At 40.3% G+C, this 24,422-nt stretch overlaps 1 protein-coding gene across 5 annotated transcripts in view; it reads left to right on the top strand.

Moving 5' to 3' along the window:
* RAP1GDS1 (Rap1 GTPase-GDP dissociation stimulator 1) overlaps positions 1 to 23,592 on the top strand; it is a 107,746-nt gene extending 84,154 nt beyond the window's left edge. For all 5 annotated transcript variants that reach the window (XM_075421475.1, XM_075421473.1, XM_075421474.1 and 2 more), the window contains 10 exons: positions 6,519 to 6,647; positions 9,056 to 9,181; positions 10,947 to 11,090; positions 11,364 to 11,495; positions 11,904 to 12,038; positions 13,575 to 13,700; positions 14,664 to 14,803; positions 17,766 to 17,892; positions 19,225 to 19,353; positions 22,931 to 23,592. In XM_075421475.1, coding sequence (XP_075277590.1) covers positions 6,519 to 6,647; positions 9,056 to 9,181; positions 10,947 to 11,090; positions 11,364 to 11,495; positions 11,904 to 12,038; positions 13,575 to 13,700; positions 14,664 to 14,803; positions 17,766 to 17,892; positions 19,225 to 19,353; positions 22,931 to 23,058 — 1,316 coding nt within the window. In that variant the 3' untranslated portion in view covers positions 23,059 to 23,592. The remainder of the gene's footprint in view (positions 1 to 6,518; positions 6,648 to 9,055; positions 9,182 to 10,946; positions 11,091 to 11,363; positions 11,496 to 11,903; positions 12,039 to 13,574; positions 13,701 to 14,663; positions 14,804 to 17,765; positions 17,893 to 19,224; positions 19,354 to 22,930) is intronic.
* The last annotated feature ends 830 nt before the right edge of the window (positions 23,593 to 24,422 follow it).

The raw sequence follows: 24,422 nt of genomic DNA, 5'->3' as shown, positions 1-24,422 counted from the left end.
ACTAGGGCAACCACTGAATTAAACCCCAAATAATCTGCCAAATCAATACTAAAAAAAGAAAATGAGTTAATTAAATTTTTATAAGAAAACTCAGTGACCGTACCTGCAGCATGTGAATGGAGAGATAGGTAGTTCACCTGTCTTGCCAGTTTTGTTTTAAGAGCCACAAGTACAATTAGACCATAATAAAAATACCACCTGCAGACCATTGTAAATTTTCAGGACAACAGTCGATGTCAAATATGAGCCCAAGACAACCACTTACTTCCACTTATTGCAGCATCAGATGAATAATCTTCTGAGTAAATGCAGTTCTTTGGTGACTTGTTCAACATGAAAACTCATATTGCCCTGACAGTTAGTTGCGCTCACAGATTCACAGAATGTTCGGGGTTGGCAGGGACCTCTGTGGGTCACCCAGCCCAACCCCCTGCCAAAGCAGCGTCACCTACAGCAGGCTGCACAGGACCTTGTCCAGGCGGGTCTTGAATATCTCCAGAGAAGGAGACTCCACAACCTCCCTGGGCAGCCTGTTCCAGTGCTCCGTCACCCTCAGAGGGAAGAAGTTCTTCCTCATGTTCAGACGGAACTTCCTGTGCTTCAGTTTGTGCCCATTGCCCCTTGTCCTGTCACTGGGCACCACTGAAAAGAGTCTGGCCCCATCCTCCTGACACCCACCCTTCAGATATTTGTAAGTATATATTAGGTCCCCTCTCAGCCTTCTCTTCTTCAGGCTGAACAAGCCCAGATTGATTCTGGGTCAGGGTTTCGTATGTAGCAGAGCAGCTCCCTCGCTGTGATCTATTGAGAATCAGCCCTCGACACAAGATTAGTGGATATCATTTTCAGGATTTACTTGCAAAGGCGTTATCCCATGTCACTTATGAAGAAGATAAACCCTGGTTTTGCTGAAGGATGAGGAGTATGGAATTGCAGCTGGGAGTCCCAAATTGCTTTGTATATAGTTATGGAAAAAAATTGGACAAAAATAAAAGTAAAAATATTTTAAATGTAAGAAGGAAGTGTTTCAGTCTTTGAGATAGCACTTCTACCTTCTCTTTTGTCTCTGTAATCTTTTCCTGCTTAGCATGCTATGTGCCAAAATTACGGGTGGGGACTTGGAAGATTTCTTTACCACTTTTAATGATTCACATTCCTTTAAGTTGCACTAGCTATCCAGATAAGGACGATTACAGCATATTTGGTTCTTAGTTGCATCTAATTATATATGAACACCCTAATATTTTCTAATCCTCAGCATTTTATAAGCAAAGATTATATAAATCATTTTATTTGATACTAAGTAGTTCTTCATTCCTAGTCATGGTGGTGATGGGTTGATGGTTGGACTTGATGATATTAGAGGTCTTTTCCAACCTTAATGATTCTATCAACAAATTGCCCTCTTTTTCCAGTAGCTACTACTTGATTCGTAATAGCTATCATCTACTTTATTTTTTTCATGAGAGACTCATTCTTGAGTACTTTTAAGTTTTTGAATTGGCATAGGGATTTATCACACATGACTTTTATGAAAATGGCAATTAAAAAGCAGCTACAAGACGAGTAATATTTTCTTTTCCTACACAGAGCAAATTAGTGGCGCATTCTCATATCTCGTCCTGATTCTAGACACTCAGCTTGCAAGTGTAATTCCATTCATAACACTGTTGTCTAAGCTTTAAAACTAAGATTCCCTTTACAAGGTTCTTGTGCCATCTGCTTGTGTTCAGAAATTATTCTTGCTTGCTGTCTCTCAGTTCTTCCTTTGCCTCCTTGGTATCTTATAATTTCATTAGTCGCTACAATGTTAACAGAACAAACTTGGCTTTGGTGTCTCTTGCAGTTCTTTTAAGCTTATTAAAAACAAGTGTTGATTTTTAATTGCATTGCTAGAAATCAGAGGGTTTTTCTGAAGGACACATCCCTTCACCTTCAGCCTAGGTTATCTTGACCCTCTCTGTTGTAATCATATTTTAGTACCCAAATTCAACCAGACACAAATAGCTCATCCCTGCTTTCCATTATTAGTTCTTAAAATGCAAAGTTGCAGGTACGGCTAAGAATGAAACAAATAAGTCACGTGTTTGCTCATAGCTTCATCCTGAAAGAATCAAGTCTTGACAAAAACCTGTAATAATTCTTTCTTTGTCAAGCTATGCAAACCTTATTTGGGGTACAGAGCCTTCATGCTTAAAGCTGCTGTTTTGGCACCTTTCTGTGGGTTCAGTATGTTGCTGTGCTTCTGCCATTCTGAAGACCGTTATCCTTACATATAGGCTCTGTGTAGCTGTGAATCTGCTTAAGAGCAAGAGGCAAAGCAGGCTTGGATAAAGAATGAAAAACTAATAACTAATCTAATAAAACTAATAATCATATGCAAACACTCACGTAATAGAGTTAGTGACATGAGTAGTTATTCTGTAGATCTTATAATCCTGTGAGCCAAGACTATGTACCAGTTAATGGGATCAGTCTATAAGGTAGATAATTGTCTCTTGAGTATTATAAAACAAACCATGAAAGCATTTTTAAAGAAATGCAGAAATGATGGAAGAATTAGGCCGATTGGCTTATTAGGTAGTCAAATTGGAGATCAGAAGTTAACTGAATACAGTATGCATGCATGAAAGTATGCATATATTTTTATATAGTTGTATATATGTAGATAAAAATAATTATGTTTATAGATTGCTTCCTCATCTCATTTCATATTAAATTTCATTCTGTCAAGGTTGTCTTTCCTTCAGTGCCTTTCCAAAAATGTAACATTCTGATGTTAAATCATACAACTGCCAAGCCTTTCTTATTCTCACAAAACTCTAAGCGACTGGAATGGATGTTGGGGACCGATTTGCACTGTTTACCATCTACAGAAGCTATGTAAATACACAAGAAATGAAAGGGAGATTTATGGCAGCATTATTATAGTCTAACAGCAATACTCCAGTAACGCTTCCTCCTAAACCTACCTTTGCTAATTTTCACGCTTGCCGTGTTTTTTGTTTCATTTACATCACAGCTAAAGATGTCTAGCATGCTTTCAAGACCTAAATATACTTGAATGCAAAGTAACCTAAAGGATGTAGAAGCAGATAAAAAGTATGTTTGTTATGGTAGTGTGATATTCAGTACAATCACTTATGTGTTATATGATGATTTAACAAAGATGTGGGATTGCAAGCAGGTTTCTCTAGGGTTATTATGCCACCAATTTGTACAAAACACAGAATGACTTTCTTTTCCTGAAACTCTGTCCAAAATCATGAACTAACCTAAATCAGCATTTTAAACTCAAATGCCCCCAATAAAGTTCTCAATTTGGGATATTCTCCCCAGATCTTACTCTTTGGAGTTTCCATGTGTGTCACCGAAGGACATGGAGCCATTGAAATTCAAGTTTTAGGTAGGTAAGTCTTTGTACTGGCGCATGTATTGATTGCCTTTTATCTACCTGTATATGCATCTGTACAGCATCACTGTCAGTGCTTTCCACCCCGAGAGAACACAGAGGTGCCTGACTAGTGCAGCATGTGATAGCAGTGTAAAATTTGAGAGCACTTCTTTTGTGGCTTCAAGTCATAAATTGAGAAGAGGCATTCAGTTTTTCCTGCTTCCTGCTCACTGTGCATGAAGTTCTGCTTAGGAAGCCGACAGAAACACTGTTTTCATCCCGAGACCCGATGTTGTCTGCCTCGGTGGCTCACTTCAGCCCTGTGTCAGGCAACCGCTTGCAGGACGGACATGTGAACCCCCGGAGTTTGTCTCCTGCCCGAGTAGGGCCTTAACGCTTCCTGCAACGAAAGGCTGACAAGCGCAGTTATTCCGAGTCGCCCAGTCTGCCATCTTTCATAGGAGAGCCTGAGAACTGCTGGCAGCCCCTTCAGCTAAGGCTGAACTACTCCGGTGTTTTTCATTTCTCTGAACTAGAAAGTGCAGTAGGTCTCCATACCAGTCAGAAGCCTAATACTTTTCTCTCTTAAACTTCTTAAGAGGCTTTGCTCTTGTATTTCTTAAAGAGCCTCCTATTGGTGGTGATGACAGATGTAAAGGACAAGTCCAGAATTTGTATGGCAAGGCCAGACTTAAGTATAAACATAGCAAATAGCTGCTGGCAGCCTTTTATTTTAAAAGGTTTTGCCTCCTGTGCAGCTTTGTGACTCACAGGGTTGTCCTGTCTTTGGCAGAGGAGAAAATTTATTCTTCTTACTGCAGTTACGGCATGCATACTTACCTTATTGGCAATTCTTGTAATCCTGTTCCTACCCCTGCAGACCATTCCTGTGCTCAGATGCCATCCTTCTACTCCAGGGAAAGACGACTGGTATGGAGTCAGGTATAACACCTGGCTTTTGACCCAGTACAGTTGTTCTTTCCTAGTATATTTTTTTTTTCCTTTTTTCCTACTTTGGAATTCTGGAGGCCCTTTAATCAGTGTGCTCCATGCTTTCTTGAACAACAATGTATCCTTCCATTTGGCTCTTAAGACTCCTGTTTCCTTTCAAAGATGGATATGGCTTCCCTTTTCCCACTTGCCTTCTCCTCTGCACTTTTTATATCTATTGTATTAAAAAAGAGACAGCAGAAATTTTTTTTTTTTTGCCAAATGAAGCCCATAGAGATTAATTGTCTCTTTGTCCATTACAGTTGGATAAAGGGATTTTAGAGTGACTAAAACATAGTCTAGTAACAAAGCAGTTTCTTTCCACATAATTTTCTATGGCATTTGTGGTTTGCGTCTTTGTTCTCCCACGCTCCATGACTACCATTTTTCCTTCAGAATTAAGTGTCTGCAGGGGACAATCACAAACCAAGGACAAAAACAGATTATTTACCAGTAACTTGAGTTCTCCTACACAATTGTTTTCTCCACAGAACCATTACAGCTCCCCCTCCCCAATTTTCCTATTCAGGGATAGTTTTTTACAGTCAGTTTGGAATGAAGTAGGAGGGTATAGCAGTGACTCACGCATCTGCCGACGGCAAAGTGGCATTCAATGCATGCGCTAGTGCAATTTGTACTTACCTGAAATTTGACAACTTTAACAGCTCTTTGATGTCTGACATGGCGTTCTCATAAATTTCTCTAAAGACCACGAATCTATGGAAGAGGTAACTCCCCTCACCGCCCCCCCTAAAAAAAAAAAAAAAAAGGAAATTCAGTTACTGGTAAGTAATACAGTTTTATTAAAGATGTCAGCCATAAGGATTCCTGCTCATCCCCAGTAACCATGCCATTTACTTGTTTACTGTACAAAATTGATAATTATGATAAAAGTATTTTACACTGAATATAAATGAACTATACATTCCAGAATCTGTTTATAATTTTTACTATAAGAGCATTTCAAACACACTTGGCAGAATCTTTAAGGCAAAGAGTTTTCCGAGAGCATGAGATGATACTAAATTTGCTAGACTTAAGATGTAATATGTTTTTATCTCCTTGTAAAAATCTGAAATTTTTACAGCTCTGATTCCAGAGATATAAAACTCCAACTGTTTTCAGTTGCTCAGAATTAATTATTTAAAAAAAAAAAAAATTAATTCCCCCTGTAGGGCTTGATCCAAAGCTAAATGAAGTAACACAATTCCCTTGAATTCACTGGGCTTTGGATCCTTTTCTTTTGAGTCTGTAACATTTAAAGATAGTTAAAGTGCTTAGAAACAAAGGAAAAGAGATGCTTAGGAAAATTACTAAACAACATCTGGTGTGTTCATGTCTGCTTCATTCTATTCAACTGTGAAACAATGTTTTTCTTCTTTCCTATGTTATAGGTAAAATATGTCAGATAAAATATCGTCATAAATAATCCTTTAAAACAATCATGTTTCTGCCTAACCATCAAAGCATCTTTCTATTTGCAGACATCTAGGAGCAATAACTTTCTTACTTGTAAATACTATAAACTTTCATCCTATGCAAGAAATTATCAGAATGGCTTCTAAGGACTTTTCTTAAACCTTCCATTTTTTTGTCTTTATTAAACTTTCTTTTTTCTCAAGCTCCTCATAATCTACATTGTGACTTCCTGTGTTTATAAAAACTTTTTATGTTTATTTCAGTGCCAGTTTATATTCATTCGAATTTAATTTTCCAGTTTTGATCTTCAAGGGAGAACAGTACCTAGGAACATACTCTCAGATAAATAATTATATTTCGCTGACAATTTTGTTTGACTTCAGTCAGCTAGTCTCAGTGAGCTCAGAATCAAACCCAAATATTTTAGGAACCTGATAACCACAAAATTATCAGTAGCTGCATAATTCACTGTACCCTATCAGGACAGGATCAGGAGGGAATATTTCTGGGAATACGTCCCATTGCCAGGGGCAGAGGGAATTATAAGGCTATATCTCAAGTCTGGACCAGATGCTAGTGTAGAAGAGTAGAGGAGACAGGCATTTTAATGCTGCTTAGCCTAGAAGTTGATTTGTGTGAAAAACACTGTTTTGGTTTAAGGAATAGTACTATGAACAGAAATGCTGACTCACTCTTGCACTCTCTCTTTACGTAGATACCCTGCAGTCACAGCTTATCAATATGGGTGTTATTCCGACGTTAGTGAAATTGTTGGGTATTCATTGCCAAAATGCAGCTCTGACAGAGATGTGCCTTGTTGCATTTGGCAATTTAGCAGAACTCGGTAAGTCCACAATATTAATCTCATCAAATTTATATTCGTAAATTTAAGACTAACAAAAGCCTTGCCACTGATGCTTGTTCCATTCCTTTTGATACATTCAAAATTTAAAGCAAGCAATTTCTGCTTATTGTCTCTAAAATCTATAGTTGTCTCTTTCTTTCCCTTCAGTAACTGAAATTTATTTGGGTACTTAGTACAACCTTACGTTCTGTGTTAACATTCTTCAATGCAACTAAGCACATTTTAAAGCATCTGAACAGTATTTCCTGAATGCTGCTACTTACTGTGAATTATTTATTAATGATGTAAATAATGCATCCTGGCGTAGCTCCACAAAGTTATATCAGGATTAAATTTGGCTCATGGAAATCACTGAATGAAACTGAGACAGGCACAGCTCATAAATCTGCCTATACAATATTCTTTTAGGTGTAGAGTTTTAACATGTTCTAGACTAAATACTTGCATCTATAAATCATGAGTATTACTAAGCTATAGATGTTATTTTTAGCAAGTTTAGTTACAACTTCATTTAAATTGAAGTTTGTGGTCCTGCTTTGATCCAATGTCTTTGCCAGTGGATTAGTTTTCACTGGAATTCCACAAAGCGTAAACAAACAGGTTGTTAGAGCCTGTGTTTTATTATCACTTGTGTTTTACATTGCTGCTCTTTCGCTAGCCTATTCAGTGAAATTTTAGTTGTCTGTGGTTTTTTTGCACTAAAGTACAATAATATAGCAGTTGTGATATCATCCTGTATTTCTAAGAAGATTCAGTTCAAAATACAAAAAATATATCTGTGAGTTCGTGCTATTTGGTGGCCTGAAGTTATTCACAACTATCCTAAGTTTATAGATTTCAAGGCCAGAGAGAATATCATGTTATCTAGTGTAGTCTGTGATCACACGCATAATGCCTTTGCTTATAGCAGACAAGTCTACTTAACAAAACAACCACAGAAAGAGCCATCAAAACAGCACTGAAGAAATGAATAGATCAGAGATCTTCAAGATGGGCACTATGTATTGTGTCTATACAGCAGAAAGTATAATACTGGAAATTCTAGTGCTAAAATGCAACTAAAACCATAAGGATGTTAAATATAATAAATGGTGTCTGCACTGAGAACTACATTTCCTTTCCCTCTTTGGAAGGATCCAGCTTTGTCCAGCTCAGTAAGAAGAACCACGGGAAAGAAGCTTAGCAGCAGCGCTTCCCCTCCTGTTCCCATACGCTGAAAAGATGCTCGTTATTTAAGATTGGCACAAAATTAATTTAGCTTGTGATACTTTAATCTCCCTTAAGCAATAGCTTAGTCAATCATATCGTAACTGTAATATTTTATTTTTGCCTTGTAACTGCAGGGAATTTTATTGTCAGGTTGTCATTTTTCATCACTTAAGAGACAACTGCATTCCACAGATCCCTTGAGAAGTATTATATGAAACACTTATTCTGTGTCAAAGCAGGGCAAAAACCCAATAAAGAGAGTGATGGTTCTGCTTTTAAAAATACTGGAAAGGTCAAAAATCCACTTAGAATATTGTATGCAGTCATGCATATTGAGAGAAAACAACAATGGGATGAGCACAAAAGGGTCTAGGTCTATAGTTCATGCTTTTCCACAGTCCTTGGGGTCAATTCAACATTAAAATAATCCCTAGCCATCAATTAGAGCAGTAGCAAAGGTGCCTGAAGGTTTTCTAACTACAGATGGCCCTCAGGAGGTGGCAACTGGAAAACGCAGAACACCAGTCCTACCACCTGCATCCCCTGTAACACCACCAGTGAGGACGAATAAGATACAGGCAATGGAATGAGAGATGCTTTTTTGTTGAATCTACATTTGAAGAGCCGTTATCTGCTGGCTAACCTCCTGGCAGCAAGCTGTCCCATCTCTAAATCTGCGTTATGCTGTCTGTGAGATGTGAAATGGCCCCGAAACAGCCATGCAGATTGCAATGTAAATGTCACCATCATGAAACCATGTAAATATTAAAAAGTTCAGCACAACTCTTCATCTCTACCACAGAAAATGCAGTATATAATCGGTTAGTCTTCCTGTTAAACTGAGAGGAATCAAAGACTTAATATATATTTTTGTAACGTTACTGTTTCTATAGCTACCTTTACATTCTGCTGGGTAGAAACAGCCCTAACAGCCTTGATCATATATTTATATATTTTTAACAGCCTTAATCAGAGTTAGTTCAGGGCAGTACATTGATCTTAAAGTGTTAGACATTTTTCTTTTAATTTAGTGACAAGCACAAGTCTGTTGTTCTTGTCTGTGAAGAGCTCTATTAGTCATCTTACTGAATAAACCTAGTAAAGAGAAAAAAAAAAATAGTCCTACCTTTTGATGTGGTTTGTTTACCTGGCACTGAATTTTTCCTTTTGCTTCACAGAGTCAAGTAAAGAGCAGTTTGCCTACACAAATATTGCTGAAGAGCTTGTGAAACTGTTCAAGAAGCAAATAGAGCATGACAAAAAAGAGATGATTTTTGAAGTTTTGGCTCCCCTGGCAGAAAATGGTGAGAACTTGATTTTTGCTTTTTTCTTACACTATTTTTTATTCATTCACTTATATATATTTTGGTACATTGGTGTCTTTCAGGGACTAAGTGCAGAGTAACTAGCTGTCTCGTTCAGAAGCCGCCGTGGCTGATCCTTGTGATGAGAGTTTCATATAAAGTGAATAGGTCTTAATTGTCTGAGCATATAAGAGGAGCCAACAAACTGTTGATGTTAATTCCACCTCTGATTCACTCTGTATATGAATATGTTTTATTTTATTTCCCTGTACCTGCAGTGGGAATACCTCTTTTTAGAGGGCTTTACAACATTTGTCTGCAAAATACTGGCTCAAGCATTCACAGTCCGTTACAGTACCAGGACATCAGTCACTACGTTATGTCCTGGGATCACAGAACCACTGGCAGTTCCGTTTCCTACGGACACATTTTCACAAGGGACATGCTAATTGCAGAGCTAAGAGCTGGATGCGCTCCCCCTACTGTTCATTGTGAGATCATATGAATTTAATTTGGGTGTTTACTTGCATGTATTATGGTAGCCCCAGGAGACTGGAGTTCCATTCATTGCGCAGACCAGAGCTGGAAGTGATGTGTGCTGTGTCACCCCTGCGGGATGTTCCTCCCAAATGAGTTAGAAACACAAAATCCTAGAATGGTTTGGGTTGAAAAGGACCTTTAAAGGTCACCTAGGGCAACCCTGCTGCAGGGAGCAGGGACATCTTCCACTAGATCAGGCTGCTCAGAGCCTTGTCCAACCTGACCTTGAATGTTTCCAGGGATGGGGCATCTGTCACGTCTCTGGGCAACCTGTGCCTGTGTTCCACCACCCTCATTGTAAAACAATTTCTTCCTTATAACCAGTCTAAATCTAACCTCTTTCAGTTTAAAACCATTACCCCTTGTCCTATTGCAACAAGCCCTGCTCTGAAGTTTGGCCCCATCTTTCCCACAGGCCCCCTTTAAGTGCTGAAAGGCTGCAATAAGGTCTCCCCACAGCCTTCTCTTCTCCAGGCTGGCTGAACCACCCCAACTCACTCAGCCTGTCCTCACAGGAGTTCTGGGTGGTTTGTTTAATCTGCCCTTAAGGGAAAGGAAGAAACGAGTTAGCAGGTGGAGCTGGACTGAAGTGGGAGGCAGTTCTGAGTATGGAAGACATCACAGTATTTGATAGCTCTATAACCTTGTTTTAATCATCTCGGCATTAAAGCTTATTTGAATGGAATAAATTACTAGATAGAATTGTAAACTCTAAAGATTTGGGTTTCATCCTACTCTTGTTGTACACACACACACACACTCTGTGTCTGTTTCACATAGTATAAATCAAGATAAATGTTTCAGTGAAGTCAGTAGCTCTTCTGTACATGAAGCAGAAGAAGAAACCATAAGTTTGTTCTGCAACACAGACGAAAGTCTTTGGAAAGCCCCAACACAGCACAGTCTGCTGCATGGAGACTGAGACACCAGAAGTTTGCTGTAGAGAAATATCCTCATTTTTGAGAAGCGAAAAGCAGCTCCATGCAGCTTCAGCGTATGGTTGTGCTCTAAAGGCAGTCCAGAGCCGAGGGAGTGCCTGGCAGATGAAAAATAAGAGAAGCTGGACCTCAGAATTTAAAATCAAAAAGTTGCAGTTTTATCTACACAAGCTGTCGGTGAAACCATTGACATCACTACTTCTTCTCACAGTCTGCCCTGTGTGTATGTACAACAGGTGTATTTAAAATCATGATTCTGACTCCCTATTATCCATGCCACTCTTCAGATGTCATTAAACTGCAGCTGGTTGAAGCAGGCTTGGTGGAGTGCTTACTTGAGATCGTCCAGAAGACTGTGGACAGTGACAAAGAGGATGATATTGCAGAGCTTAAAACAGCTTCTGATCTTATGGTTTTACTGTTGCTTGGAGGTAAGTACAGTGTGTCACTACCTTCTGCAAGCAACAGCAGATAACTGTAATGCTGTTTGGCTGCTGAATTTTACTATTTATTAATTTTCTAAATAACCTAGAGGACCTGCTTACCTGCCAGTTAACATTTAATGGGTCAGATTTTGTCTGTCATCCCGTTGCAGGACTGGATTAATCGTAGTGAAGCCAGCAGAGCTTCACAGGTATAAAGAGAAGAGTTTTCCCTATCACACACTTCTTTGGCTTGCTGACTGTCTATGCTTTTTACCGCAGATGAATCCATGCAAAAGTTATTTGAAGAAGGAAAAGGCAGTGTGTTCCAGAGAGTACTTTCATGGATTCCTTCCAATAGCCATCAGCTGCAGCTTGCAGGAGCATTGGCTATTGCAAATTTTGCCAGAAATGGTAAGAATATGTCATAACAGCTTCTGTTAATTTATCTGTGCCCTTCTATCATGCTCTGTCTGTACAGCTACAAAAAAAACCCTGCATGTCACGGAAAAGCTGGTACTGAGCTATGCAGCAACATCAGTAGTTTTACACTTTAGAATCCTGAAAAGTGTTAAGCCTACTTTAAAATACTGTTTCACATTTGTGAAGAGGTATAGGGGATTTCTGTCTTCTTCAGTGTTTCTTGTATTGCTCGTCTAAATTTGTCGTGAGCACTGCAAGTCCTGTTGGCAATGGTGGTCAAATTCTCAACAATAAAATACAGAAAGGAGCAAGGAAATAACCCTTGTATTCTTAAAAAGCTCTTGTAAAAACCTTAGTAATAATCTTCCATTCACAAGTGACTTATCTCACCTCACACAGATGGAAACTGCATCCATATGGTGGATAATGGCATAGTTCAGAAGCTGATGGATCTGCTAGACAGACACGTGGAGGATGGAAACGTAACCGTGCAGCACGCGGCACTGAGTGCTCTCAGAAACCTGGCTATTCCTGGTAAGCCTCACTTTGCGTTGCTCACTACCCGAAGGTGAAATTCTGTTCTCCCACCGCACCCCCCTGGGGAGGAGGGCGGGAGAACGGACTGGCAGTCCTAGCGGCAGGTCAGACCTTTGCTTTTCATCCAGGCCCATCATTGCTTTCATGTTTTTTGCACAGCAGTTGTGACCAGCAGTTTTAAATACATCACAGGCCTACTGACCATCCTTTGTCACTTCAGTCCCGCAGTGTCAGCCCCCACCAAGGAAAGGGCAGCTTTGTGATAGGCAGGGAGCTGAGGCCACCTCGGGTAGGATTTCTCAGTTCTTTCTGTCCAGAGCACTGCATTTTTTTGTCTGCTTCATTTGGGATCTCTCTGTGCCCACTCTGTTGAAACACTGCCTCTTACTGTAGCTTCCTCAGGCTTTGACAATTCCCAAATTAGAGCTGGAGATTAGAGCTGGAGATAGACACTTAGAATAGCCAGCCATTGCAATTAGTTCCTGTTTGTGGGCAGTGAACTGAATGCTAATTTTATCATTTTTAATAACTTGGTTTGTACAAGTTTTGATTAACCAAGCATAAAAGGCAGAGGGCATGCACATAAAAACAAAGCAAGTCTGTAATACTTGTGTATGTTTTCCCGCACCAAGCCAAAAGTAAATCCTTCATCCATTTAACCTTATTTTACTATTTTCAGTTTTGACAAACAATAGCTTTCTAAAACTTATCATGCATACATAACTAAGCCCATACAGCGTTAGTGGTACGCTATTTGCTTACCTGTCTCAGGTGAGTAATTCTATTGACTGCCATCAGTCATCAGGCTTCCCTGTAGCCTGTGCGCAAGGATGTCTGCCAGAGACCTACGTAAGATTTCATGTGTATTGGTACAGAAAAATGAGCGAGTAATAACTGGCTTCGGTGATGAACTGCTTGTTAAACACTACGTTGAATACAAAGTAAGTACAATATTGGACCAAGCTCGCATCTGGCAGATGTTTCAGAGAGCTCCCTGGAAGTGGAGAATGGAGACTAGTGGAGGCGATGAAAGACTGGGGAGTGCGGTACAAGAACTACAGGCTCCAGACATGTCAGGCCCCAATATTGTTTGTGTAAAAAGTACTGGAACTGGGTAAGAGGTTGCTCTGCTCTTTAGGTGCTTTTACGTCTTTGCTTATGAGAAATAGAAGAGTGTTGCTGGGAATCAGAGAAGCTTCCTCGTATTTGCCTGGGCATCTGCTTAATGCATTTTGTGGAAGACGCCTTTTCTAGACCAAGGGGGAAATGTCTAGCCTTCAGTTTACATTCAGGCTGAACACTGGAAATGGGATGTGCATGCTAGGAAAAGGCACTTAATTTCACCCCTGTGTCTGAGCAGTCATGACACGTTTCCACAGCGCGGTGTTGTCAGTGCACACTCACCTTCCTAAAGGCTGTGCTCACAAGCTATTTTTCAAACTGTGTCTGAAAATTTGCTTCAGGACTGTCTTGGAAATAAACTGCATCTTCCAGAAACATTCTTGAGATCATTCCTGTTCTTTATTCATGCAGTTGTAAATAAGGCTAAGATGCTGTCGGCTGGTGTTGCAGAAGCTGTATTGAAATTTCTCAGATCGGAGATGCCCCCTGTTCAGTTCAAGCTGCTGGGAACATTAAGAATGTTAATAGATGCACAAGGTAAAAATAAACTATTCTCTGTGTTAAGTGATTCTCTTTGGTTCAGTCTGTGGTATGCTGCCAAGATGCTTACAAGAGAGAAGCGGGGGGGGTTTAAAATTTTACTCCTGAAGTCTTGGCATAAATCTAATACATATGTAAAGGGAGAGGAATGTGGGTTGACTTTTTTTCAGAACTCCTAAATTGACTGCCAAGGACCCTCAGAATAGGTGTCAAATGCTTATTTACTTTTGTATTTCAGGACTCTCCTACACTGTCACATTACAAATATGTATTGAGGCGTGAGTGTTTTAAGCTACCCCTCCTGTTTTGCTGTTCACTTATTGCATTTTCTGGCTGTACCTAGCTCCTTGGAACAGACTAATGCACTTGTTAATTGATAAACAGCAATTTCAAAATGAACAAGCACCTTCTAGTTTAACAGCTTGTTCCAGGATGAGGATTTATAAAATCAGAGGTCTGCTAAAAACTGAAAGTAGCTGATGAGATAAATTAGCCAAACATTTATTTTTGACCCAGTCCTGCAGATTTTTTCAAGAGATCCATTCTAGTTCTACGAAAGGTATTAGATGTGAAATAGAAATTCATTGAAGAAACTTATGTGACTGACAGTCTATAAAACCTAATCTAACTGACCACGGGCTCCCTTCTGGTTTTAGATTTTTGAGGTAGCTCACCTGGGAATGGGACATCACCTGTATTCTCCCTACTGCTAATCAATGCACAAGCCTCATTAACTGGGCTGATAAATTGTTTGCATAAACTGGATTATGAATGTTTTTTCTGTATTTTGTTTCTATTTTGACTGGCTTTACTGGCTTCCATGCAACCTAGCCTTTTACTACTGCTAGTGCAAGCTCGCTTAAACCTCCTCCTAGTTAGTAACTTTCAGCTTATTTTTCTAGCACTTGCTTAAAAAAGTGACAACTTTGTTGTTGTGTTGTTGGCTCTGGCATGATGTAGCAGAAGCAGCTGAACAGCTGGGCAAAAATGTAAAACTGGTGGAACGACTGGTGGAGTGGTGTGAAGCCAAGGATCACGCAGGTGTGATGGGAGAGTCCAACAGGCTACTTTCCGCACTTATACGACACAGCAAGTCAAAAGTAAGTTAGCAGTGAAAAAGGTCAGCTTGGAAGAACTAAGAGTTACCTGTGCACTTGGTTTTGGTAGCTGAGGCCTCCGGTATGTAAATCCTTCTAGAGAGCCAAGTTGGTTAATCCATGTGTTTGTTACGTCTTCTCTGCCCCTGGGACCTACCGGTCGGACGCAAGCACCAGCTTTGAAGACCCACCGGAACTACATGGTTTAAAAAAAATTGAAACAAAGCAAAATAATTTCAGAGTTGCAGGCCAGTTGAAGGAACACTGTTGGGATTCATGTGGCGAAGTCTTGACTCATTTTTATATGTATTGTATCCTGTAGAAGTTCAGCATGCCATATTTTCTATGTTTTAATGACGCTATATATGAAGAATCCTTGCACTCAGTTGTTACGATCTTGCTATATAAATATATAAAATTGAGATCCAGGAATAATGTGTCCCCCTACTCTTCATGTAGCATATTTCGGAGTTTTAAGATTCTAACTGATCATTAGAAATGATAATTTATTCCAAATTCTAACAGAAGTTTCCTTGTACATGGCAAAAGATATGACATTAAGAGAAGCTCTGGGACAGATGAGTTCTGTACCTCCCGGCACCTTGGCATCAACCAAATACCTTTACATAAGCAGTCCAAGCCCACAGTCCTTGCTCCAGAGAGTATTGGGCAAAACGTAACTTTAGAAGGGACAGAAGCATCTCCCCTGGAAACAAGCTGTTTCAGGCTCAGATTTCATTTAGTGCCCTCACTGACACGAACACAAGCTGCATGACTGAGCTCAAGTAGCAAGTGTGATTTGGGTAACTCAGCCTTTAGCAGCAACCTCTTCTTTCATGCGTGGCATTTGCAAAGTGAAAAACCTATTGAGGACATGAGCTACACTGGGCTTCTCCAAAAACAAATCAACAGGACTTACAGAGATTTAAATCTTTGCTGATTTCTACTATTACTGTATCTAATGCCCATTCTCTGTTTTATTTTCAGCCTCTAAAACTGATCAGGTTTAATTTTTTCTGAGTTCTGTTTTTTCCTACACCCTCCCCACACGGTCCACAAGATCGATGCGTAGATGGCATACGCCACCACAGATACCAGCTTTTATCAACACTCTCTACAGGAAAACAGAATTCAACCCTCAATACAGAGACATCTTTGATAGCATCAAATAGATATTAATACACAAATTAACAGAATTATCACAGATTAACTTTGGTGTGATTTATGTACTCGTAGAGGAAACTTGCTGGAAGAGGAAGAGAGAGCTGGGAGAGAGGGTTTTTTTAAGGCTTTTACTGCCCTCTAGGTCTGAACATGAGTACAACCGTATGGTTCCTTACTATACATTAGATTTGTTTCAAAGGATTTGGGGTAATATTTACAAAGGTGACAATAGTTTAGAAAACTTACGTCTCATTCTAAAAAATGGAGGAGGTACTTGTGAGTTAAGCCACAATAGCACCAAACCTGACTGCTGTCATCTCATCTGTCTATTTGGTACTGCCTTTTGGAGGGTGATGTTCACCCACAAAACAAAAAACTTTGATGTCAAAGGTGCTGATTGATTCCCAAGGCTTGTACAGCCAAAATTCCATACCAATTCCAATAGAAATTAGCAGTTCCCAGATTATTCCATGAAGTCTCAAAACTACTTTGGACTTCCACCAGAAAAATCACAAATAATAAACCACATCACTGCAAGTAAGGAAAAATACAAAAATACTTACAGGCCTGCATACATTATGTAATTCAGAAGAAAACAGGTTTTGTATGTGAAATTCTTGAGCCATTAGGCTGACTTGTGTCAACAGCATCTTCAGTATGATAATCCAAAAATATTTCCTTTTTCAAGAATTATGAGCACATTGTGTCTGTTTCTTTGCATAAAGAATGTCACTGCACAGCCTGTGCAAGCTCTAGAACGCTAATCATTCTACACACAGAATCAGTTAATGAGCTTTGGCTGGTGGCTGGAGTTAGAAAAGGATATGTATGCTTTAAATGGAAATTCAACACTGATTAAAAATTTAAATCAGATTCTTATTTCAAGAAATAACTATTTCAAAACTCTGTGCACCCACAAAACAGATAAAAAATAATAAAACCCAAACCACATTTCCTTGAACAGTTTCCCTTTGGCATGCCAAGTTACCTGATTTTCAGGCAAACATTTTGCAAGTATTTTGGGGACATATAATGGTGAAAACATTAGGTGCAAACTGACTTTTTAAATTATAATTAACAAGTATCAAAGATCTGCAGACACCAGAAGTCTTTATTCACCATTTGTTACATATGTAAGTTGGATCAAATTTTGGGGTTGGAAACAGAATCCCAGCTGCATATTTTTTAGCTGCTTTAAAGCCATTTACACAGTCAGCATTTTCATTTTAAGTACACCATTTCTATTACATAGTAAGGTGTAATATTTGTGATCTGACTTCTCTGAACATTTTGAAGAAACTTTGAAAATTCATGGAGAGGAAAGAAGGATTTGATAACTTTATTAAAACTATATTCTTGTGTCTTCTTATTGTAATTGCATGGTTTGTTGGGTGCTTTTGATAAGCTGCTCTTAACATCACAACATAAAGAAGAGAAAACTAATGATGTTTGAACACCAGCTGAGTTCGAACATAACAGAGTGGACTCATCGTTAGGCGACTGATGGCACATCATGAGAACTTGAGTTCTGTAATATAAGGTGGAAAAGAGTTAGTTACCCATGTCTCAACTTAATCATGTTAATTGGCTTGGTTTAACAGGTTGTATCTTACAATTACAGAGTCATAGCAGATAATTTAGAGGCCCACATGTATGTACATTTATGTATAAAGCGATTACACGTGCATAAAGCCAACGAGTATCCTTACGCAAAGATAACCTAGCATCCACAACAATTTCATTATTTAATACAGCTTGTATGCAATGCAGAATTTTTTCATTCCTATGTTCTTTATTTTAGGATGTAATTAGGACCATTGTACAGAGTGGTGGCATCAAGCATTTAGTAACCATGGCAACCAGTGAACACGTAATAATGCAAAATGAAGCTCTCGTTGCGCTGGCATTAATAGCGGCTTTAGAGTTAGGTGAGTATCCCAGCGGTTAACTCTGCCTGTTTCTTCCCAGTCTGTGCCCAAGAGAATTTGTAGAGGGAGAGTTGTGCGAGTTTCTTCGGCGATGTAGAAACGCCGCCTCCTTCCAGTAGCACGGAAATACATGACAGTTCATGCGACATAGGCAGGCAATAGGGTTGTGCAGAAAACTGGAGTCTGCTGGCACTACGGTGTCTGCTCCATCATTCTGGTAGGTGATCACGTGATCTAGAAAGGCCCTCGAACATAACTTTCAGATTCTGGGTAAAACTCAAAAGGCTAACAGTTATGAAAAGTCATACTTTAGAGTGGAGACTATGTGGCCTGACTACATTCCTACACTGGAATGGTTAATCCCCTTTTGAGACAGCTCAAGGTAAAGCTTTCACTTACCTAATTAGTGAGAGCTAGAGAATACACACAGGGGTGGATGATGCCCCAAAAATGGCTTTATTATCAAGGTCCACAGAAATAGATGCAAGAGTTGCCACATGGAGGGAGAGATGATTATGGGTCATGACCTGCCTTTGTAGTACCTCAGCTTACCAAACAAAACATAAATGCCCAACAGAGGTTTTGTTTATCCTATTTGCTTGCTTATTTACCAAGGTAATGAACTAAACAAGCAGCATTACATACTTTTGCTCTTGATTTCATCTCCTGCCATTGTGTACTAGAGGAATGCTATGTTCAACTTCCAAATCACTGTCAATGCATCAGGGAATTGTTTGATTAAAAGGAAAACTGTTCCTATTGACCTGAATCGTCTAACCCTTCTTTGTCTTGTCTTCAGACATTTAAATGTTTCGAGTCTGAATTCAGCACATAACCTTTCTTTAGCAAACTACAGAGGAAATAACTCACACTCTGATCTTGAAAAGTTTTTCACAGCCTTTACAATGAACCTTGAGTTCCCTGTACCATGGAATCAAGAATTACACCATCTATATTTATTCAGACAAAATTTCCGAAAGCAAGTTCAGGCAATGGAAGACTTGAAAGCTGAAATATTGCAGACGTTGGCCTAAATCTCTAGAAACCCTGGTGGCTTTTCCAGCAGCTCACTGCACATTTAAGATTGGATTTTATCATTAAACTCCACAATTGCCCTTTCAAGCAGTTAGGCTATTTTACATTTTTATAGCAAGAGCTGTGATTCCTATCATCATAATATCTAATATGTGCTTCACTTTTATGCCCATGAGTTATGTACCACAGCACCACTTTTACTATGGCAAGATATCCACGTTTCAATAAATGGCTGACACACAGAAGCATCAAAGTCAGTGACACTTCCAGATTTACAAATTTGCACTTGTATTTCAGTCACTGCTGAAAAAGATCTCGAAAATGCTCAGCTTGTTCAGATTCTACACAGACTGCTCTCAGACGACAGGAGTGCTCCAGAAATAAAATACAACTCCATGGTGCTGATCTGCGCCCTTGTAGGATCTGGTGAGTATTCAGGAGGCGCTGCTTTCATAAGAGATTTATGTATTTAAACTTAGTTCTCTCTTTTAGCCTGAACATAGAACATGTGCAAACGCAGTCTGAGGCTGGTTCTCTGTTTTTACAATGAATGTACACAGAAGGGTTCAATTTACTACGACACTTTATTTATAGTGTTTATTTACCATGTCAAGAAAGAGGCTGTTAACTCAGTGTTGAATATTAACTGCAGAAATTGGACTCTGGCTTCTGCAGGATGCAGCTAGCTCAAACTTCGACTGACGGAAGAGAAATGAAAGGCATTTAAAACTGTACAGTATCAGGCTCTCTTTGCAAATGTGTAGATAACAAGAACTTTATTTCCACCTTCAGCTGCAAGTTCCCTGTAATTGATGTGTGATGGCTTTTTTTTTTTTAATTGGTCAACTTAGTATCAGTGGACTTTTGCAAGGAGCCTCCTTACTTGTGGTTTTAAATTCCTACAAGAATGGTAGGACACAAACAAAGATACAGGTAATATTTGTAAGGACACACAAATGAGTACTTAGACCAGCACGTAGGCTAGAATCCTGTTTCAGGAGGGATCCTCACACCTCACTGGGAGGAGTCCTCACACGCTTGGCCCACCAGGCACAACTGTTCATGGTTGCTTTGAAAGAGGAGGAGGACATGCTCCAACACATGCCGTGCTGGACACTGTAAAGTCTAACCTTTCTGAGCTAGCCCTCTGCTAAAGGTCAGACTGCTTTGAGGACGGTGTAGCAGGCTGGGGCTTGATACTGCAACTTCCCACCCGTGTGAGGGCAAGCAAACAAAAAAAGAAAGCAAGGTATCACGGGGAGACTGGATTTCCAGCTGAGGTTTCAAGAAGTGGCTATGTTTCCTTCACTCGGTTCTTTAATTATTTACTCTGTGGAAGGAGAGAAAATTTCATTCCATAAACATTTCAGAAATTTCCAGACAACTAAGATGACAGAGAACTGGACTAAGTACACAAAGGTGGAAACTCAGAGCCTGTGTGCACATGACTTGCCAAGTGTAAAACATTTGCAGGTTCTCCAGAGTTTACAGCAATTCAGTTGAATTGATTAAAAGTTATCACAGCTAAGTGTGTGCTGTCTCTGCAAAGCTGCTTTTTTTTCCTTAAACAGAGTTCACCATGGCTACTGTAAGTGTAACTCTGGTGACCTGTACATCCATGCGAGTGAATGCTGTATTACTGACATCTTAAAGGAACAAATATTTAGTTTTAGAGCAGTATATACATCTCAACGTACAAAGATTGTGCTCAAAATTTGCTAACAAGCCTCAGTTCCCAGTAAGCATTCATTTTAATGTTAAGACATGCAATTTAGTTGTTACAACCTTCTTGAGCCATTTCGTGCTTGGGATTATCAACCCATTTTAGAGTAGAAACCTAAAATCTGCCTCACTGATGTCCTTACATGTATTTCCACTGCTTCCAACTAAAATAATCATCCTCAGAAATTCTGCCTGACGCTTGCATTTTCCCTTCCCCGAGTCTTGTCACCTTCAAGATTGACAGAGTTATTTAAAGTCAGATAGCTGTCTCTCTGTTCCACCCGTGTAAGGAACAGTCTCGTCTTGGGGGTTTCTTTAGGGTTATCCAGCTGGCAGAGTTCAGTCTGCCACCACATGATAAGCTGTGCCTGGACAGGAGGTGACATGGCCTTCTCCCAGGCTCCCCGCGAGCAGACGGTGGCAATACGCAGCTGTAAAGTTAAGGCGCAGTGCGTGGCTGGCCCAGTGTTCAGCCCTGCTTCCTGATGAACAGACCTGTGTAAAATTAGTCAGTACAGGACAGTAACAACTTGGCAACCCTGCCATTAACTTTTTTTTTTAAACTATTTTAACCGGGGGGGTGGGAAGAGCCAAAGAGCCAAGTCTGCTCTTTACATGTGGAAATACTAAAATACATCTCAGCTCCGTTGCCTCTAACTTACTTTCACCGTCTCCACACAGCGAGCATTTATATTTACATGTTTCCGTATTCTACAGTAAAGAGACCTGTGTAGCCATTTTACAGTAACTGACCCCAGTATAGTTCCATAAAGACTACAAGTTTAATTTTCCAGTGACTGCTGTTGTTACTGTCCTTTGTTACAGGGTATCTGGCATCACATTTAACTTGATACTACCAACAGCTGCGTATCAAGCAGCAAATAGATATAGATTTGTATGTGATTTTTGCCATCTGGAAGTTGCTCTTGCAACTGAGTGGATGGAAAAAGGGAAAAACGAGGACAATGGAAGCATGTAACGTGAAGAATCGGCAAAAGCAGAGCATTCATAGCCAGCACAGTGACTTCCATGTGCCAGGCTCTCCAGCCTCCCAGGAGTCTGGATCTTAAGTAGAAGTATTCAGCCACTGTAAAGCACAGTAAATTCCTGAAATTCAGTTCGGTAACACCTGCTTAAACATGATGGTCTCTCAGAAGGAGAAAGAGAACAGGAAGTGCTTACACAGCATAACCACTCCAACAGCGCACTGATACCGCTGCGTACAGACAGGCTCCCAGGCGCACAGCAGTGCGAGTTCCCAGCCCTTACATGGTAGGGGTTAAACTGCAAGAAAACCTGAAAACATGTGAACAAGAAAGTAGGTAGGAAAGGAAACAAATTACTGCTATATAAGTCTGCTATAAAAAAAAAGTAAATGTGCATCACATACAGCATAGCTAATCTGAAACAGATGGTTGGAATTTCTCCTGGGAAGCTCACGGATGAGGCCCCCAGCAGCACCTGGGAAGCAAAAAAAATGTATATAGGTGTTTGTTGCTGAATAGGAGTTCACCAGAGTGGCCTCAACAGGGCAAGAAACAAAACCAGCTGCTTGGGATCTCAACTGTGAGATATCTAGAGTAGAGGGCTTCTTTCTTGAGAAAACTCAAACTTAAAAAAAAAATTGCTCTATTTTATGTGTTGTTCCCAACCTTTCCTTATTAATACAAAGTACAGTGCAATCCAGGATCAGAATTGTAAAGCAGTGTCTCAGAGTTTCATGTAAAACAGAAGTGCTGTATACTCACGCACTGCACTGATCCACGCACCATGCGCCACATTTGTATTAACTTCGGAGCTGAACTGCAAACGGACAGCTGACAGCGAGCAAGTGGTGACGCGTCACCCACTTCACACCCACGCAAACAGCCAGAGCTGTTTTGATACAGACAGGGACACGGTGAACCTTTCAAGGCACGGTCAGTTGGCCAGGCTAGTTTAAGGAATAAAGCAGAAAAATATTTTCATTAAAATTACTTCCTAAGCATCTGTTTCAGAAGGCAATCCAGGTGGATTTTCTTGACTGCAATGCAGCAGCTTCATCCTTCTTCTCTACCTGACATCTGTGGAGTCTGCGCGTGCACCAGGCCCTGGAGAATTTTCTCTCCATCCTCAAAAGCAATTCAAAAAAAGTAAATAAAAAGATTATGTTTAGACACACATTTACGTGCTTACGTGCGTATGGGGTTCAGGAGAAAAGCTTCTCACACTCGCCCAGTTTTTCTGTTCTTTTGCCCGTCTCATACAAAGCACCATTTCTTTGATTATTTTTTTTTTCCAGAACCTCTTCAAAAGGAAGTGCAGAGCATGGCATTTCTAGAAGTCATATCAAAACTCCGCAGCCATGAGAACAAAACTGTTGCCCAGCAGGCCTCGCTAACAGAGCAGAGACTTGCTGTAGAAAGCTGAGGAAGGTCTCATTTCCAGTGCATCCCATCACAGATTTCACCTTTGTCCTCTGTCCTGCTGCCGCTCCTGCTGTGTTTTCCACTGTATCACTCGTGCATGTGTGTAATGTTTCCACACAAATGGATGAACTGCTGTAGGTACCCGTCCAAAAAGGTTTCTACAGATTCATAGGTGGTGTTAACACGAACCTGTCTCCACCTGTAACTGTTCTACTTGTATTCTTGTTGCTTGGGCCACATAGTAGAATGTGCATGTTGTAGTCCTATGATGACGTAGAAGTGGTACTACACAATGACTCTCTCCTCACACCCCCTAACTGCGTAACGATGTACTACTAAATTAGGGACAACACAAGATGCAGCAAGTCCAGATTAGCGTGCTGACCATAGGATTAAGAAGTAAATCTAGCTCCATTTTTGGTGCTTTGGAGATTCAGGTGTGAATGCAATGTACTGCTGCTCATTCACTGGTCTTGCCTATTAATGTCAAACTCGTGGTACCTAGAGGTAACAAATAAAAATTTCTGTGCTCTCACTTTATCCTGTGGTTTGTCCTTTTCTGTAATCACACGCAGAAGCCGCGACTGCACCGCCATGCACTGGTGAGGAGCCCTTTTCATTCCTGGCTCTGGCCCCGACGCAATCACTGCCTTTCAGCTGAGCGAATACAAAGGAAACTATTCCAGCCCCTTTCACTGTGTGCGCTCACACAGAGGCACTCTGTGGTTTAACAATCGCACATTTTCACAGGAACAGACTATACAATCCTTAGCCCATAAAGCCACGTGGGTGCGAGTGCTCTCGAACTTGCTTGGGATTTTTGTTTGTTTGGTGGTGGTTTTTCGTGGATGGATTTTTAAAGGCGTACCTTGCAATAACTTTTCAACAGCACCCCATCAAGTGAGACGTACGACATCCAAGAGTCTTCCTTTTTCTCCTTTCCTACTCCTAAAGGAGTTGGGAAATTGCCAGTTTAAGCACCTTATCTCACAGCTACTCTTTTGTAGGTTTTTAACATGCCAGTGAGCAAACTACGAGACAACTCTGTGGCAAAACAGGGACCAGTCGGGATCGCAGTTTCCAGCAAACCAGCACGTTATTTCTCACAGTGCGATACCATCATCTAGCTTGATCAAGCGCACAATCCACAAAGACCGTAAGATCTATAACATTTTAAAGTGAATCCACCACTCCCAGTGCTGAAGTGCGAGCCTCAGAAGTTTCAGGCTCCTTCATCACCAGCAGAAGGGCAAACCCAGAGGCCAAGCACCTATGCAATCCCATGACACATGGCTGCAAAAACATGGCTTTTGACCTTCCCAAATTCACGTCCCAGGTCCACAAAACCACTGGCTATCCCACGGA

This window comes from Opisthocomus hoazin, chromosome 5, assembly GCF_030867145.1.
Source record: "Opisthocomus hoazin isolate bOpiHoa1 chromosome 5, bOpiHoa1.hap1, whole genome shotgun sequence".
Taxonomy (NCBI): Eukaryota; Metazoa; Chordata; class Aves; order Opisthocomiformes; family Opisthocomidae; genus Opisthocomus; species Opisthocomus hoazin.
This window is presented reverse-complemented; position numbering and strand designations above follow the sequence as displayed.